Raw genomic sequence first — 18331 nt, 5'->3', positions numbered from 1 at the left:
CCGGGGAAATGACTCCCCGGAGCTGGTGCTCCATGGAGGAGGGCAGCGGGAGCACCCTTCTCCTCCCTGGGCTCCCCTGGCCACACACACCCCCAAACTCTGCCTCCTGCACGGTTTTCTTCCTGGGCCTCTGAACCGAGGGGTTTCAGGACCGAATGCAGCCGTCAGGTCTGTGCGCACTGTGACACCAGGTCTGGAGGACGCCGACCTCCTCCATCCGAGGCTCGTCTCCAACAAGGATTGAGGCCCAGCAAGCACACCCGAACTCACGCCTTGCTCCGCCAGCCGCCTCCTCGACTCCTGCCCGCCTGGGTGGCTGAGGGCCGTGTCACGGAGACATGGCCACACAGAGCGGCTCCCCGTGCCCCAGAACCGCCCCTGCCTCCCCTGCTTCGGGGAACGTCAGCTCAGCCTTTGGGCGGCTCAGGCCCAACCACCTCGGACCCCTCCTCGTCACCTCTCTCGAACCCACGCGCTCCCCGCTGCCCTCCTGGTCCGACCCCCTTCTCCCCAAGTGACTGCAGCGGCCTTGAAGCTGGGCTCCCTGTCTCCCTAACCTCCCAGTGCCCCTGCCCGGGTCTGTCACGGCACAGCAGCACAGAGATGGCTCGGAACGTGTTAGATCACATCACCCCTCTGCTCAGGTCCCCCAATCTCCTTCCCACACAGAACTTGAGCCCAAGTCTTTGCGATGGCCACGACCTGGGTCCCCACCCCACACTCACCCCTACCTGGTCCTCGTGCAGCTCCAGCATCAGCCACGCCGGTTTCTGCATGGGCCCTCCAACTGCTGGCCTCCTTCTGCCCCAGGGACTTTGCACCTGCTGTTCCCAGTACCTGTACGCCTTCTCCAGCACACCCCCCCCCCAACCCCCCCTTGTCTCTGAGACTACTTACTTCCTTTGGGTCTCTGCCAGTCATACCTGGAGCCTGGGCCTTCCCGACCCTCCCATATAAAAGAGCCAGATGGGCCACTGCCAGCCAGCTCCCCCGACCCAACCCTGGTGCTAATGCTAATCCACTCCTGACATGCACAACCCCTTCTCCCCTGCCCGCACAGGTACAGGCTCCCCGTCTTGCCCACCACCCTGGCCCTGGCCCAGTGGGATGCCCGGCACAGGTCAGGTGGCAGTACCTATCTGCAGAATGTGGGAGCCTGAGGGGCGCTGTGCCCCCGTTGATGAGGGGCCGGAGCCCCTGCCCACCTGCCTGAGTTTGGGTGCCTCCTTCCTGCCCGTGGAGTGTCAGGAGTACCCAGTCAGCAGGAAGGGAAGCACCAGGCAGGGGACCTCAGGGTCAGAGCCCAGGCCGGGACTGCCGGCCTGCGAACAGCCCCATAAGCGATGGAGAGCGGCATTTCCCCCCTGATGTGCGCAGGGGCCTGTCCTCTCGGCGAGAGGGGTGGGGGGAGCTCCGGGCCGGCCGAGCAGGGACCGCAGGGGGAGGGTGTCCTCCCCCCACTCCTGCCTGTTGGTACAGAAGCAACGACGTCAAAAAGCCCTTTGCTGCCGTGGCATTTGCATCCTCTCGCAAGGAAGCCTCTTTTAGCGTCCAAAGAGGAGTTCACTGGGGCCCAAAGGAACCGACTGACCGCAGGTCCCTAACCCTGCCTCAGAAGCTGCCCCAGGTGGGCTCTTCCCCAGCCACCGCCGCCACGGGGAGGGCTTTCCCGTGAGCGCCCGGCGGTCCCAGCATGGCAGTGTCAGGGAAGACCCCAGGCCTGACCCCGGGTAGCTGCCAGCAAAGTGGCGAGGCTCCGATTCCACCCCACCCGAGGGAAGATCCGGGAGAGGCCCCGGCCGCCTGGTCTGCGGCCACACGCCAGCAGCCCACAAAGCATCCCTTTGTCGGGATCCTGCTCCCTGCCGACTGGGCGGTGCAGGGGGGCCCCGACAGCCCCGGCTGTCCCCTCGCGGCCAGGGTTTGAGTGGGGCCCCCAGTCTCACCCCGGACTCCGGGATCTCAGCGGGGGCAGAGGCCGGCCACGCCGCAGACCCCTACCCCCAGATCTGCAGCCAGGCCTCCAGTTTTAGCAGGTGGGTGTTTGCCGGCCCATCCCCCGTCCCCAGTTTGGGATTCAAATGGAGGCCACCACCCCTTTTAACATTAAACACTCCAACCTGATCCTGTAGCCCGCACCCTCCAGGAAGCCTGCCCAGGACCCCAGGGTGGCGCTGCGGAGCCTTTGAGGGGAGCTGGGATCCACGGGAAGGGGTGGGGGTGGGGGGGGGCAAGAGCTGCCCACACCTCGTGGCCGTCCTGGGCGATAAGGCATAGGACACCAGGCAGGGACCCCACGGACCCAGGCCACCCTTCCTGCCAAAGCCCAACACAGGACATCTGGAGGGCAGTGGCCAACCTTAAACACAGCCCACGCCCCTCCCCCGGAAACCACCTCGCTTTGGTTCCTGGCCCAGCTCCTGGAGATTGGGGGCGGATGGGGAGCTGAGGGCCTGCCCCCAGGGCAGCATTCTGTGCATTCCTGCTGGAGGAGGGGACAATGGAAGGTGCCAGCAGGTTGGGAGTCTCAGGGGCCTTGCCCCTCCCCCAGACCCTCCTAGGAAGGCCGGCAGCCAAACTTACCTGGAGGTCTGCCAGCCTGGCCTCTCACAAACCTTCCTGGTCCCTCTGCCATTTCTGTCCTTACCACGGTTACCCTGGAGGATGGGCGGGAACCCCCAGGAGACAACAGACCCTCCACCCCGGGGGTCCCTCCACTCCCCCTTGGGGATGAACTGGGCTGCAAGGCACTTACGTGGGCCTTGCACGCAAGGGCACATGTGGTCACTGGCACCTCTTTTGGGGTGTCACTGCTGTGCTCAGAAGCCCAGCGTGGCGTGCAGGCCGCGGTGGCTCCTGGCTCGAGCTGCCTGGCACCCCTCACCCACCGCCAGGTCCACGTCAGGAGCACTGGCCCACGCCGAACGGGGACCAGGCTTGCTCTGCAGCGGATCCGGCAGCAGAGTCCCGGGGTCCCAGCCCCGCAGGGAAGGCCTGGCCAGGGCCTCATTCTGTGCTCAGCGAGTCCCCAGCAGGCCTGAGCAGCTGGCCTCTACCCGCTCCCCGGCCCTGGTCCTCCTCCCACCCACCCACACCCCCCTTGTAGCGCACGGGCCACCACCTGTGCCGGCTGATTTCCCCTGTGCCCACTGTCACAGGGCCTTTGCACCTGCGATTCCCCTGCCTGGGATACCTCCACTCTGTGTTGGCAAGTGAACTCTGATCGGTGTGTCCCTTAGGTGGTCTCCTCAGGTGCTCAGGGAAGCCATCCCGACCCCCCAGGTGGCTCTCGCAGGGTTGGGCCCCCTCAAGGCAGCCATGGGTATGGCTAATAGCACGTGGGCTAATCGGGCCCCTACCCAGGGGGAAGAGACACAGTTGCTGAGCTCCGGCAGCCCGGGAGGGTTGCGGGCCAGGCCCCTCGCCAAGGTGGGGGGGCAGGGGGCGAACAGGCTGGCTTGCCTGCCCCCAGAGCAGGAAGACCAGGTCATCCTTGAGCACAGCTGTGTGCCAGGCCTGGTGCTCGGCCACGGATGTGCTGGGGAGCAAGGTGGGCCAGGGCCGCAGTCCTGGGGCTTCTGTCCGAGCCAGGGGGACGGTCAGTTAAAAACGAAGCTAGAAAGTGCTGTGCGCACAGTGAGGTCCTTCACGCGGTAGGACGGCAGAGCGGGAGCCAGAAACCAGCCAGGGCGGCCACGGACTCACCTCCAGCGCTGCCCGCACGGACTGAACGCGTTCGGCCGGGAAAGGTGCGCGGGTCTCCAGGATCAAAGGTAGAATTGCACACAGTCCAGCGGGTCCCCTTGTGGGTATGAACCAACATTGCAGGCAGGGGCTCGGAGCGCTGTCTGCACCCCCACGTTCGCGGCACCCTTCCCAGCGGCCAAGGGGTGGAGACAACCCGTGTCCTTCGATGGGACCGCCGGGTGTCATCTTTCTTACAGCAGAACGGTGTTCAGATTCCACTTACGGGAAATACCTAAAGGGTCACGCTGCTGGAGACAGGGCGTGGTGGGGGAGGGGGAGGGGGCCCTGACCGCTGAGTTCTGCGAGACCCACTGGGGACTCCCCCGGAGTCCAGGGAGGGCTGAGCTGGTGAGGACCCCAGGAGATGGAACCAGGGGGAGGGAGCAGGGCGGGAGGCCTGCTGGGGGGCAGTTTGGGGGGACGTGGCCTCCCGTGTGGGCTGCGTGAGCCCCTGGACAGTTCCCGCTGGAGTCAGAGGCCCCGGGAGTCAGACCAGATGTGGCCGGGGACCAGTGCGCGGGGATGCAGGGTCCCTGCCGTCACCTGTGCTCACCGCTGCCCCAAAGCCAGTGGTCTGTGAGCGTCTGGCCACGCGGTCGAACTGCCCTCCACCAAAGACCTAGTGGCTCCCCGAGCCACGAGCCACGCTGCCAGCTTGGTCCTCCCCCACTTGCTACACCTCCTCCTGGGCCCCCGTCCTGCTGAACCACAATCTGCGTTGCGCTGGGCCCCCCCCCCCCCCACATGACCAGTGTGCACATTAGGATCTGAGGTGTGCTGGTCCACACCGGGATCCGTGGGGAGCGCCGTCGGGCCCTGCCTGGCCTGCCCTCCACCCCCGTGGGCCCCTGCCTGAGACCCACAGGCCCTGCTGGCTGCCAGCTGTGGACCTGGAGCCCTCGGGGATGGATGGGGGGACGTGATGGCTCAGACCCCAGGCTCCAGGGAGCACAGTCCCCAGGCAGGACCGCTGGACCTGGGGTCTGCACGTGCAGGCTCTTTCGCCAGGAGCTTTCACCCACTGTCAGGCAGCTAGAGGGCAGCTGGGCCCCTCAGATTCAAATCTGGGTCTGGTCCTGTGAGGAAAGCCGGGCGCTTGCTGGTCTGGAGGCACGGAGAGACTAAAGCCATTCAGCCAGAGGTGGTGGGGCCAGCGCCGTGGGCCCGGGTGTGCCCACCAGCAGAGCCCTCCCCTTGGGGTTAGGAGGGGACACATCCGCTCTGCTCTCTTGCCCTCCGACCCGCTGGACCCTCCTCTCCATGCCCCGCTGCCTCTCCGCGGGCCGCTTCACCTTGTCTGTAGGGGTCGTGAGGTTTAAGTCCTCTGATGCGGTGACTCCTCTCCGTGCCTTCACCTAAATCCTCAGCGTGGGCTGCGGGCCATCCCCCACCTTGGGGCTCCCCCCTGAGCCCCACGGCTGGGAGCAGAGTGGCCTCGAGGGGCACGCCTCCTCCAAGCCCCCAGCAGCCCTGCTCCTGGGCCCACCGCAGGCGTGGCCTACCCCCGGACGGGCCCCTGGGGGTGCTGTGGAGCATGGCGGGGGGATGGGCCCCCCCGGCTGTGGCTCCCACTCCTCCTCTCCCTCCACTGCCATTCTGGCTCGCAAGACGTCCGAGTTCCCCGGCAAGGGGTCTCGGGCCTGCTCTCTGCTCAGACGGGCAGCACAGAGGAGGCCCCGGGCCTCTGTGCTCCAAGCCCTGACCCAGGTGACACGCCTCACGTAGACTCTCCAGGGCTCTGGAGGGCAGGGGGAGCCCATGACCCACAGCTAGTCATCGACCGGGAGAGGCTGGCAGGAGGGCCCATGGAGTCACTCCATGTGGCTGTCCCAGGCAGGGTCCTCCTGCTCACAACCTCGCCCCCTACCCCCCCCCCCCGGAGGAGAAAGGGATGTGTGCTGTCCCTCGTCCCTGCCTGTGTGTGGCCATGCGGTCACGTGTCCCAGAATTGCCCTGCGGTCTGTGGGGTCCCCTCAGATGGCCACGGTCTGGGCTTCCCCAGGGAAAAAAGCCAAAAGTGACAGACGGTGGGGGGGGGGGCAGCCCTGCCCCTCGAGGACCCGACTGTCTGCTCTGGGTGGTGACTGGGGCTGCAGGGGAGACTGAATCCAGCCCTGCCCGGTGGACACCAGGGCCCTGGTCCCTGCTGGCCGTGGCCATCATCCTCGTCACCTGTCTTTTGTCCTGGAAAATTCTTCTTCTTTTTTTTTTCAATGTTTATTAATTTTGAGAGAGGGACTGAGGAGCAGAGAGAGAGTGAGCGAATCAAAAGTCAGATGCTTAACCAACTGAGCCACCCAGGCGCCCCCGTCCTGGAGGATTCTGGGCGAGGCCCTGGTGGTTCAGATTCGGGCTGCCCACATGAGGCGGTCAGCCTGGGGGAAGGGCCAGAGTGGGCCTTCCGGTCACCAGGTGTGGCCTTAGCTCAGGCCTGGCCTACGTGCTGGTGACACGTCCCCATGGCTGCTGGAACCCCTGCCCCACCGGGGAACTGCCACAGCCCTGTGGCCACTGGGTCCAGGTACCTCCTTGTCTTTTCAGTTTATTTATTCGAGAGAGAGAGAACGACACATCAGGGGAGGCAGGAGCCAGGTCGAGAGTGTCTCCCCAGTGAACAGAAAGGCCGAAGGTGCTTGAGGGTGTGGGGTCCCGGCCCCCGCTGGTGGTGGAACCTGCCCCCGCCCCGCCCCCCACGCTCCACACCCGGCCCCAGCCAGGGCATCCTGGGCTGGGCGCGCCTGGCTCCAGACAGGTGTGTGAGCAGGGGCAGACCCTCTCCTTGACTCCCCTCCAAAGCTGCGCAGGGGAGGGGTTTCCCCTGGGCATTCCGCCAAAGGCCCGGACAGACAGCTGGGTTGAATCCTCTGGATCGTAGAAGCCACCTCTCCCAAACCCAGGCAGAGCAGGCTCGTTCTGGTCGGTTGGAGCATGTGACTGAGGCACAGTAAGAACCAGACGTTCCTAAACTTCCCTGAGGGGTCGCGGCTTGTCAGCCTGCACCGCGGCCACCCTGGCAGAGACGGGCTTTTCCTCTGCTGGCACTGGCTTAGTTAGTGTCGGCACACAGACCCCGCTCCAGGCTGGAGGGGGGGGGGGGCAGCCCGGCAGCTCGGCGCTGGGGCTGGGGCTCGCCCCCTCCGCTCGCCGACTTGCTCGCCAACCCTGGGCCCCGCGGCTCTGCTGAGAGTGGGTCCTCAGGCGGCAGCTGGAGACTGCTGAGCTCGCCTGACCCCCCAGCTCCCCCAGCCTCTGCTTCCGCCGGACCCCCTTCTGCAGCCGGACCAGCGCCCCAGGACCCTGCGGCCAGAGGGGGACTGCTGTGCACCGGGGCCATCTGAGGCCGCGCCCCACGGGGCCCGGGGACATCTGTGAGTCCTCGGAGGCGAGTTTGGATCCCTTACACAGAAGGAAACTGGGTGAGTATTTTGGTTCCGCGTCAGCGGCGGCGGACTTGGTGGCTCTCCGCGCACGTGAATTAGGGCAGCACCGTTTCGGCTTCTGCGCGCCTCCCCTCAGTTTAAATCGGATGCTCCCATCTCCTTCCTCTTTTGTCCTAAATTTCCACCGCTTTGTGCAGCTGCACAGCAGCTGTGGCTTCCTGCTCCCGAGAAGGCTGAGGCGCGGGGTGGCTTCGCGGACTCCCCTCCTCCCGGGAGGGACGGCGGAGCCTGGCCCGGTCACGCCAGGGCGGGCGCAGCAGCTGGGGGACACTCTGTGCCGCCTGCAGGACACAGGTGAGGGCCGGGCACACACTGCCCGGAAGCGGGCCTCGGAGGCGCAGCCGGGAACGCCCAGGGAAGACCCGTGCGAGGGCGCCGGGGGCCGGGTCCGAGGCGGCGGCTACCTGCCCAGGAGAGCTCGGCAAAAGGCAGCCGCCCATCCCCACGGACGCTCCTGCAGGGCGACGCTCCGCCACGGACACCGAACTCGCAGAGCACGGAGTGACCCTGGACACGGTCGTGCAGAAAGCGTCAAGGGCCTACGGGCACGAGAACATGCCGTCCTCAGGGTCCACCCCGAGGTGAAGGTGTTAGGACGCGGGGCCTTGGGGAGCGGAGGGGGTCGTGGGGTGGAGCCTCAGGGGAGGGACTCCAGAGCTCCCTCTCGGGGAGGACACAGCGAGAGAAGTCTGCCGGTGCAGGACCCTGGCCTCGCAGCCTCCAGAGCCGTGGTCGTGGGGCCGTCGGTGGTGTTGGGTTACGGCCGCGGGGATGCCCTGAGATAGGACAGCCCTTCACCCCTGTTCGTCCATCCCACAGCTGTGCCAGCATGCCGCACCCCCGGAGGTCTGGCCACCTACCCCTGAGGTCAGGACCTGGAACAGGTCTGGGCCGCGAAGGGCCTTCCTGCCCTGTCCCAGGGCCATCTCGTCTCCCTGATGCAGCCTCGGCCCCTGGCTTCCACACCTTCCCCAGAAGAGGGCCACCCAGAGCTCTGGCCCACCGGGGCGGTCTGGGGACGGACATCAGGAGTCCCCCACCTTCCCGTCTGCAGCTCCTGCCAGTGGGAAACACCTGCCCCGGCTGCCCTCCCGCTCTGGGAAGAGCCTCGTGCAGCAGCAGCCCTGTCCCCTCCGGACTGTGAGTCCGGCCGCTCTGGCTTTCCTCTCCCCCGTCTTGCAGGGAAAGCTGGTCCCGGAGGGGAGGGAACACGGCACGGCACGGCACGGCGTCCAAGAAACAAGGCCCTTCATGCGGGTCAGCTCAGGACCATCTGACCCAAACGCGGGAAGGGTTTCAGCTTTCTACAGCAGTCTGTTTTCAAGGCACGGACATGGGGACAGTGGCCATGGGGGCCTCCCCTGTCCCCTCGGAGAGCACCTGGGGGAAACACCGGTGTGCCGGTGGGCCAGGCCAGGACCTGTCCACCCCGTCCTGCTCGGTCTCTGGATGAATAGAAAACACGCCTGCACGCAGGGGCACACGCTCGTGTGAGCGCACACGCATGCACACACACACGCACACCCCAGCCACGCGGCGGGCTGAAGGGGCTGCACTGCTCTGAAATGCACACTCACCACACGCGTGGTGCTGAGCACGGGCTGAACCCACTCCAGGCTGTGTCATCGGCGGGACCCTCGCGCCGCATCCGGGAGCCTGGAGACGCGAACAGGGGGCCGGGCTAGTCGAGCACAAGTAATTCCTGTTACCCTTACGTCAGGCCGGGTTGTAAATAACGAACTCACATTCTATCACCCAAGGGCTGCCCCTGCCCCTGCCCCGTGCGGGAGGAGAGTTCTGGGGGTCCAGGCGGTGGGAGAATGGAGCAGGGGTGCGGCTGGGCCGCTGCGAAGACCTGGAAACGCACCACCTCTGCTCACCTGAGTTGGCAGGGCGTCAGGGGGGGCCCCGGGTGCCTGGGGTCGGGGGACTCCCGGGGAGGACTCCTGACCCCAGTGAGGGCAGGCAGGTCGCCGTTCCCCGCCCTTCTGAGACCGCGGCACCCGGTGCAAAAGCCCCGAGGCCTCTTCTGGGTCCACCTGGAAGGAAGGGGCCCGCAGCCCCGGCCCAGCCTCCTGTGCCCCGGTGACCTGGACCCGGCCCCACGGTGGGGGCACCTCGCCGGCACCGCACAGGGGACGCACCTCCACCTGACTGCTCACTGCTCTTCTCCCCGTGACATCACCGTCGGCCTGGACTGATTGATCTCCGCATGAATATTCATGCGACATTTCAGCCAGGACTAGGCATGAATATTCTCAGGAAGGGGACTGGATGGCGGTCAGCATGCTGATGCCCACGCGCCGGTCAGGCTTGCACATCAGCACATCGGCCGGCGGGCCTGTGGGCTTTTGTCTGAACACTCGCCCACGGACAGGGCTGCCACTCAGAGGTCGGTGGGGCCCTGCCCTGTCCAAACACACAGACCTCCCCACCCAGCGACCTAGCCTAGCCGCCCCACCCCATCTTCCTGTGGCCTCCCTCCTGCCTTTCCAGACTCCTCCTGGGCCTCCAGGCCCACACCGGTCCCCACCCTGCCCCAGGTGTCTGCCCCCAGCCCACGGCCCCCTCCGTGACAGGTGACAGGCATGCTGAGGAAAGGCCCGTCTCCGCTTAACCCCGTTCACAGGGCGCCAGCCCCTTCCTGGCCTGGGGCCTGCCCTCAGTGCCCCGCCCCCCCAGCCACCTGCCCCTCTGGGCTTCCCAGCACAGTTAGGAGCAAACCAGGCCCATGCTGGACCCTAGGAGGTTCCGGCTCGTGCCCCCCGGGCTCTGGCCCCAGCTGCCCCCCTCAGCTGGCCAGGCCGGAGCCAAGGACAGGCCAGCACTGCATCATGTCCCCGCCCAGGGCTGGGGAAGCGTCCAGCCCCAGGTCAGGGTGGTAGGTGAGCTGGTCGAACTGGCCAGGGCTGGAGGAAGTCTGGCCTGGCCTGGGCTCCTGTGAGGCCGCACCGGCCCAGGAGTGGGGCTCTGCCCTCTCTTGGACAAGGGCGCGCTCGCTTCCCGGGCCCAGGTAGCCCTGCTCACCGCGCACCCTCCTCTGCGGCAGGCCCTCCCCCAGCACCAGGCGCAGAGCCGGCCACACAGCGAGCGCCACAGCAACCCTGCCAGAGGCCCCGTGTGACACAGCCGCCAGCAGGCCTGGGCACGCTGCCCGCGGGGGGGGGGGGGGGGGGTGAGGGGGAGGGGCGCAGCCCAGGAGCCGCTGAATCAGCGGCTCCCTCCCGCCCTCCCTGTCCCCTCCGGGCAGGGATGCTGCTGAGGCAGGGCGCTCCCGCCTCTGGGAGCTGTCAGGGAGGCGGCAGGCAGCCCCGGGCTGGGATTTCTGGAAAGTGGCTCCTGGGTGCAGAGCAGCAGGCCAGCCTCGAGGGGATGGGAGGAAAGGCCATCCTGGAGGAGCTGGCCCAGAGAGGCCCTTTCCTAACAGCACCAACGAGGGAGAAAGGAGAAGAAAGCTCGCTCCCTTCCCAGAAAGGGCTGAATCAGCACCGAACGCCCTGCCATGCGCCAGCTCCCTCGCCCAATCGCACGCTGGAAGCGACAGGGACCTCTCAAGGTCAGGGACCAGCCGTATCTGTGCAGGGAGCCCCAGCAGATCGCCCTGTCCTCCGCAGCAGCCCCCGGGGGAGGGGGTCACGCCCCGTTCCAGAGAGGGGCCGTGCCCACCCCGGCCGTCCTCCCGGGTGGGGCTGTGTCCTCCTCCCACCATGCAGCTGGCTGCCCCCCCTCTGCCCCGGGAGGGGGGTGCAGGCATGGGGAACGACACGGGGGACCGACTGCCCCTCGAGGTGCGACCTCCTCAGGGGCTGCCAGAAGTGCAGAGAGAGCATGAGGTGCCCGGTCGGCTGCCCCGGGGTCTGCACGGCACCCAGACTTTCTCAAATAAGCATCTGGTTTCCAGAAGCTCCCAAGTCACTGCCCCTCCTGGCCGCCATCCCCTCTGACAGCCCCTCGCACCAGCCACGGAGGAGTCAGGCCCTGGGAGTCCCTCAGCAAAGGGACAGACTGGACAGCGAGCCTGAGTGCACAGGAGTGTCCAGAGGCTTCTCCTCCTGCGTCCCGGCACCTGGCTCTGGCCCGCAGGGACCCAGCACCTGCGCCTTTGTTCAAGGAAAGTGCTTCTCCGGTTCCTCCTCGCCCCGCCCCCGCCCTGTGCCTCCCTTTGCTTCTGTCCTCACCCTGGCCTCCCTGCGACCTTGCCAACTGGACCATCCTCCTGCCTGGCTTCCCTCTCCCCCACACCCACTGCCCCCGGGCCAAGCCCCAGCCTCAACCCCCCCCCCCCCCCCAGCTCTCGGGCAGGCCAGGTTCCCAAATCAAGGGCCCACTCGCCCCCACCTCCGACCTGTCCCATCACCGGGGGCAGCACTGCCACCTGCAGAACCTTCCAGATGCTCTCTGAGCCCATCTTCTCCCACCTGGAGTCCCGCATGAGCACCAGGGGCCCCCCCTGCCCTCCCAGCTCACTGGCTCTGCGGTCCGGTCAGACCAGCTCCGGCTCCTGGCATTTACCAGCATGGCCCCGGGACCTGTGCTCAGGCCAGGCTTCGTCTCCACTTGGCCCCGGCACCTGCCTCCTCGTGGCCAGCCTCCAGGCCTGTAGGTCGTTCCTTTCTTCTCGAAGATGCCGAGCCCACTATGAGCAGATGCTCTGCTCCGAAGAAGACATCTCAGCAGGAAGCCTGCTCTCCCCAGAAGCTGCCCTCACGGGTCACCCTCCCCAGCTGAGCCAGCCACCGCCTCACGTGGTGCCCCGGGGCCCGGACCACTCTGAGTGGCAGCTCCTTAACTGAAACCTCACATCCCACTCCTGCCGTCCACCCGCCCGGGACCCTGCATGTTGTCCTCGAAGAGAGGGGCTGAGGGCAGGGGTGACTTCAGCCCCGAGGTGGGTGGGAGTTGGCGGGAAACCCCTCACTGGACGGCACCTCAAACCCCGAGGGCTCGCGCTCACCGAGCACCATCACAGCCTGCTTGGTCCACTACCTGGGAGCCACGGCACCTGGGTCAGGCCTCAGGGTCCCGCGAGGCCGGTGGCGCAGCAGCGCCCCCGCCACGCAGGCCTCGGGCACCTGGGAAGACAGCACCCCCGCCGGCCTCAAACCAGGCGAGGCCCCGGGAAGGCCGGCGTCCTGAGGCTCGGTGTGCCCGGGACGACGCCTACAGGTGCACACCCGGCCCGGCCCCAAGGGCCGCCCGAGGCGGGACAAACGCCACCTCCTGAGCAGCCTCTGCCACTCTCGGGGATGTTACCAGCTCTGCCATCGAAAGCTACCCCCCGCATGACTTGGATTGTTTTCTTCTGAGAAAACCCTCCGTTCCACAAGATTCCAGAAGCCGCAGAGAACGGCCTCTCCGTGGCACTTTCTGGCTGCCACAGCAGCTTGGAGGGATGCCGCCCTCGTCAGTGAGCTGGGAGAGTCAGACACGGGCGTCCCTGCACAGAAGGCAGGAAACCCTGACAAGCTGAGGGTGCTAAGTGATCAGGCATCTGTCATCTTTCCGAGTGTTTGGTCACTTACGCTTTTTTTTCAGCAGGCTCCACACCCAGTGGGGCCTGAACTCACCACCCTGAGATTTGAGACTCGCACGCTCTGCGGGCTGGGCCGGTCGGGCGCCCCATGTGCTTTTGGTTAAACAAGAACCACGACTTTAGTTTTCAGCCAGGGTTTTCTCCGCACACACGTATCTTCCCCTGAAGTGGAACTCACGCTGTGCTCACTTCTGTGACCTGTTTCTACTCACCGCACGGGCGTCCCCTCGCCCTGTAAGGACCCTTCACGCCCGTCTGCTGGTGGGAGTCGGCCCTCGTGGACCCGGCCACGGCCCCCCACCGGCGCTGCCACTGTGCCTGCCATCCTGACCGCGTCCCCAGGACTCCGAGGTCGAGGTGGGCCCGCCAAAGCCCACCACGTCTGTTCCTCCCCTGGCATCATAGAGGACTGCTTTCACACGCTCCCAGTGTTACCCGTGACAGACGCCATCTGCGACGTTTTCGGTTGGTTACATCCTTAAAGACTAAAACAAGATTTTGAGCTTCAAACAATCACTCCGTCAACATGTTAAGAAAATAAGTTTAATGCAGGTGGCTCATTTCAATAAAGAATTTGACAGGCACTCGAGACGCGGAGTATCTTTGTGTTCAGCGCGCCACCCCCTCGCACGGCCGGACCCCTCCTGCCGTCCTGACTTCGCGGACACGTGCCCACCCCACCGACGGGAGCTCTGGGGGAATCCGAGTCAACTAACACGAAACGAAACTTTGAGGAAACAGCATGACGTAGTGCAAAAGATTCTGCGGCGCTGAGCAGTGGCGTGCACGCAGGTTAGTTCCCCGACGGCAGGCGCACCAGGAGCCTTCGGGCGGCCCTCGGGTCGGCGATCTGGAAGCTGCAAGTCAGAGCGCGGTTCACCGCCGAGCGCCCTTCGCCTTCTCCACCTGCCTTGGGGCTCTCTTCCAGTGGGACCCAACCGTCCGACGGCTCCCTACCGCCGCCACCGGACTGCCCGGCCAGGCAGGGCCAAAGGGGCACTGCCCACACCCGGGGGTGGGGGTGGGGACAAGCTAGGGTGAAGCGTGGGTCTGTCACTCCCTAGCATGGGGCTGTGTCCTGTCCCTGGTCTCTGCCTGTTGCCCCAGCACGATTATTCAAAGCGCCTTCTCACTTGCCAAGAGACCCACAGTGACTACTGAGCCCCCAGGCCACTCTGTCCTCCTCTGACAGACAAGGCCAAGGCCAGGGGTCCGGGCAACACACTGGCCCCCGCTGGACTACCAGCCCTTTGTTCTCTCCCGCCCCCCGTGCATTTCTGCCTTTCACTCCACAGCTGCTCTGGCGGCCACCAGGGCAGGAGCACGGGGCTGAACGTCCCTGGCTTAGAGGCCCGGCCCTGGGGCACACGCATAACTCTAAGAGGTGCTTTTTACACAGAAGCTTTGCTTGTGCTTCTGCGGTGCCCGCTCAGGCCGAGCCGCACCTCCTCGAGACCTCTGACGTCAGCTCCGTTCACGTGCGGTTCCCTTCCAGCCACCCCTCCGAGGAAGAGAAGCCAGAGCCCCTCCCCCAGCAAGCAGGGAGTTAAGCTGCCGCCTCAGAAATCCACACTTGAAGAGGCTGTGGCGTCCAGCCTGACGTCAACAAACCGGCCGAAGAAGACGGGCCTGCCCCGGACCCAGCACTGCCCTGGGCCGGCCCCCGATCTAGGGAAGCTGCCAAGGCCGCCCGCACCCCCACCGGACTGCATCTAAGCAAACCAACAAGACCCTGAAGCCTGGCCTGGGACGCAGGAGCCCCTACGCCTCTCAGGGTCGCAGACGCAGAGTGTGCGAGCCGTGCGCGGATTCGGTGGCCCAGGGCAGAGGGAAAACAGCCTCGTGGCAGTGTGGTACCTCAGCAAACTGAGCCCGACGCTCCCCTGAGGCTGGGGCAGGGACTGGGGGTTCGCGGGAAGGGGGCCGGCGGCTGGCCAGGACGAACTCGCACACCCCGGCCCCCGCCTGCGTGCCGGACAGGCAGCAGGGACACACAGGCTCCCCCGGGGGCAGATGAGGGCAACGGGGCCCACCCTGGCAGCGCGGGGGCTGGAAGTACAGGCTGGCGGCCACGGGCGCCGGACCGACACGGGCACACCAGGAAGATCGGGGCGGAAATCCGGCAGCAGAGGGGGCACCGGCGTCCCCTTCGCGGCGCAGCCTCAGCCCCCCTCCCCCACGTGCTGGGGGCGGGGCGGACGCCTGGGCCGACCCCCATCTGTGAGCCGGCTCGGGAAGAACAAGGACCTGACCTACCCCGTCGAGGAGAGCACGGCCACAGGCGCACCCACCGCCACCGGTCGGGCCAGAGAAACCCCAGAGCCAGGCCCGCCGCTGCCCCTCACATGTCCACGAAGACCATGAAGCACCAGCCCAGGCCCCCAACCAGCAGCACGGTTACTCGGATCCCGTAGATGAGCAGCTCGTTCAGGAGGCGGAAGTCGACGCGCCGGCGGCCAAGCAGCAGCAGCAGCACCGACAGCTTGAGCTGGAAGCGCAGCAGGACGCGCACGCCCAGGTACTGCAGGCAGAAGAGGGCGGCCAGCGCGCCCCACAGCGTGGCCGTGAACAGGCTGCAGCTAAAGTAGAGCAGGAAGCGGATGAAGCCGTAGAGCCAGCGCGCCCGGATGTAGACGTCGAAGTTGTTGTACTTAGTGCGCGCCAGGCGGGAGGTGCGCGCCGGCCCGCAGGCTGCGTGCAGGCAGGTGGTGTGCGGGCCGTGGAAGGAGCGCACCCGCCGCGGGATGGGCATGACCGGCATTGGGGCCGGGGCGGTGGTGCTAGCTTGTGGCAGCGGTGGTGTCCGGGCAGTGGTCAGCATAGGCGTCATGGGCACCTAGGCCTGGAAGCCAGCAGCTGAGCCCTGGGGGAGGCGGTGGCCTGCAGGAAAGCGACAAAGAGGAGCCGGGTCAGCCCCGGGACGATGTGAGCAGGTGCATCCGTTCTGGGAAAGCAGCCAGCCCTGGGGCCGCAGCGGAACTGAGTCTAGGTCGGGGGGGGGGGGGGGGGGGGGGATCTGCTGGGGCTGGGGGGGGGAGGGGCGGGGGCGGGGGGGTGTTGCTCTTTCCACAAGCACTACTGGGGACACTTCACGGGGACACAGACGGAGGAATTCGCCTCAGCAACTTGACAGGCCAAGTGCCGCAGACAGCGGGTTGCGGGGCTCCGAGGTCACCTGCTGGGCCTGAACCCTGGCGCGGTCACCCACTACGAGCAAGCTGGAGCGGTTTACGTCACCCTCCCATCCCTGCTCTGCAAAGCAGGGATGCTCGCTGCGCTGTGCTCCCCAGGGTGCTGGGGGTTAGCTGGTGGCCGTGCCCGGCAGGCGGAGGACAGCTGACTGCCAGTGGTGCCATCACAGGCCCACAGATTGGGCGCAAGGAAAGGAGAAATAAATACCAAGTGGCTCTCTAGTAACTGCCACTCACAGGTCGCCTAAATAACTTGTGGGTGGAAAAACATGCAAGTACAGGACGTGTGAGACCAGGGCGGCCAGGTTGGTTGCGGGCTCGGGAGACACATCACACAGGGGCCCTGCCGCGGGGACCCGGGGTCTGCGCTGAGGGCCGCGGAGGCGGCGGCCGGGCGCGTCCAGCCCTTCCCGCAGGCTTGGCCAGAACCTGGTCCCGCGCCTCCGGGCGGCTCCGCGCGGCTCGCCTCGGCCCGGCCTCGTCCGCAGGGTCCCCGCCCGCTCCCTGCTCGTCGCGGGGACGCGCCCGCCGCCGCCGCCGCCCCCACGCACGGTCCTCCGGCGCCGGCGCCGCGGGCTTCCGAGGCGGGCGAGGACCGGCGGGGACCCGGCACGCGGCGGCCGCCCGCCACCCCGGGGCAGGCCCGCCCGCCGCTCACCAGGTGCCCTCTCCGCGCCGGCGTCCGGGGAGGCCGGCGGTGCGGGCGGCCGGGCCGGCGGGGCCCCCCGGCACGAGGGGCTGCAGGAGCAGGGCGGCCGCATGGTGCCGATGGCGCGGCGACTGCGGGTCCCGGCCGCTCACGCGTCCCCGCCCGAGGGCGCCCCGGAGGGCCCGGGGCTCGCGCGCCCGGCGGCCGGCAGCGTTTGGCCCAGCGTGGGAGCCGTAGCGCCGTCCCTCCGCGGCCACCGTAGGGCTTCCCTCCCACCCCTCCGCCCGTGCCGACACCGAAGGCGCCTCCCTTCCCCCTGCTCGGGCCGGCTGCGAGCGGCCGGAACGCGGCCCTTCCCCAGGGCGTGCGTGCTTACGTGCCTGCGTGCGCGCGCGGCCCTTAACGTTGCCGACCGAACCCTCGCACCGCGTACGCCGCCGGCGGCTCGCTCTGTCTTGCGCAGGCGCAGATCGTGGGCAGCTCCTCCGCGCACGCGCCGCGGTGCCCGAGGCGGCTGGCGGTGCGCAGGCGCGCGCCCGCGAGGGCTGGGCTGCGAGCGGCGCGCTCCTCGAGTTGCTGCGGAGGGTCCACGCTGGTCCCCGACCGGCCGCGGCCGTTCGCGTGTGCGACCCGCAGGGCTGCGGCCGGGCGGGGGGGCGGGGGTACGGGGTGGGGGGGGCGACGCCAGCCGCAGCCCTGGGCTTGCCCCTTCCTGGGACAATGAGGATGCAGTGCAGGCTTAAGCGTTTCGACCCGACTGGGTGTCATCGTCGCGGGGACACTGGGTGCCCCTAGAGTGTCCGAGTCCTCTCAAGCTTGGGGGTCTGCGGGCCACACACTCGTGGACGCGGCTGTCTGTGCCACCGGGGGCTGGGCTTGGTCGCAGTTGTCTGTGGACGCTGATGGGTACCTTCACGGTAGCTGCCGGTGTGGTGGGCTGCCCTCCTCCAGGCTGGCCACCGGGCTCTCCCCATCCGCTGGCACCCCTGAAGTTAGCCTAACCCCAGCGCACTCACATCCTAGCTCTGACTCACTGGGCATGCGGTCCTGGCTCTCCGCTCGCGCCCAGCTGGTGGGGAGGGTCTGGCAGGGTCAGGATGCGGAACTGGTGGGGGGAGGCAGGTAGGCCTGAGGCCGGGAGAGGTTTGAAAAGTGCCCACAGCGCCTGTGAAGGGGCAGCGGGAGAAGATGGGCGAGAAGGGGGAGATGTTAAATATTTCTTGAAACGCGGTCTTTCTGTGGCCTGGGATTTTGCCGTGGCCCCTGCTCCACCCTCCACCCTGAGGTGGTGGTTTTCCTCTCCAGCCCCGGGTCCAGCCCTCTCCCCTTGGGACCCCCCCCCAGGCCCCCTCCTGGGCTCTGTGAGGAGGCCCCATTGCTCTCATATATGACCTTTCCCTTCACACTTGCTTGTTCTGCTCCTCTGCTGCTTCTCCACCTGCCGAGCTCCTACTCACCCTTCAAGACCCCGGTCAAGTATCCCCTCCTCTGGAAGGTGCCTCCAACCACGTACCCCCCCTTCCCTGGCACCCATTACCCCTCCTGAGTGTGAGTGGAGGGGAGTCTGTTTACGCTCGGCCATTCCTTTCTTCCATCCCCAGAGTTCCAGTTTGGTTTATAGACCCATGTCCCCCACTGGCTCGGTTTCCTTATCATGGCCCACGGTGAGACATTTCTATTTTGTGACCCAGTGGCCCACACACGTGTTTAAACAGCTCCAGGGGCGCCTGGAGTCTGTTAAGCGTCTGACTTTAGCTCAGGTCATGATCTC

The 18331-nt window shown here is 66.9% G+C and overlaps 2 protein-coding genes across 4 annotated transcripts; one reads left to right on the top strand and one right to left on the bottom strand.

Moving 5' to 3' along the window:
• Nucleotides 1-7566: 7566 nt before the first annotated feature.
• On the top strand, nucleotides 7567-13309 carry LOC122475426 (proline-rich protein 36-like). Its single transcript, XM_043567393.1, has 2 exons — nucleotides 7567-9579; nucleotides 10615-13309. Exons 1-2 carry the CDS (start codon nucleotides 9462-9464, stop codon nucleotides 11619-11621), a joined length of 1125 nt encoding a protein of 374 aa, XP_043423328.1. The 5' UTR covers nucleotides 7567-9461; the 3' UTR covers nucleotides 11622-13309.
• Nucleotides 13245-17046, bottom strand: TMEM250 (transmembrane protein 250). 3 transcript variants are annotated; one of them, XM_043567397.1, is made up of 2 exons: nucleotides 16941-17046; nucleotides 13245-15600 (listed from the first exon to the last, which is right to left on the bottom strand). In XM_043567397.1, exon 2 carries the CDS (start codon nucleotides 15548-15550, stop codon nucleotides 15062-15064), a length of 489 nt encoding a protein of 162 aa, XP_043423332.1. In that variant the 5' UTR covers nucleotides 15551-15600; nucleotides 16941-17046; the 3' UTR covers nucleotides 13245-15061. The 3 variants fall into 3 exon arrangements, with proteins under 3 accessions (XP_043423332.1, XP_043423331.1, XP_043423329.1); XM_043567396.1 differs by having other exon boundaries at nucleotides 16937-17029; XM_043567394.1 differs by lacking the exon at nucleotides 16941-17046 and adding an exon at nucleotides 16570-16866.
• Nucleotides 17047-18331: the final 1285 nt, after the last annotated feature.

This window comes from Prionailurus bengalensis, chromosome D4, assembly GCF_016509475.1.
Source record: "Prionailurus bengalensis isolate Pbe53 chromosome D4, Fcat_Pben_1.1_paternal_pri, whole genome shotgun sequence".
Lineage (NCBI taxonomy): Eukaryota > Metazoa > Chordata > Mammalia > Carnivora > Felidae > Prionailurus > Prionailurus bengalensis.
This window is presented reverse-complemented; position numbering and strand designations above follow the sequence as displayed.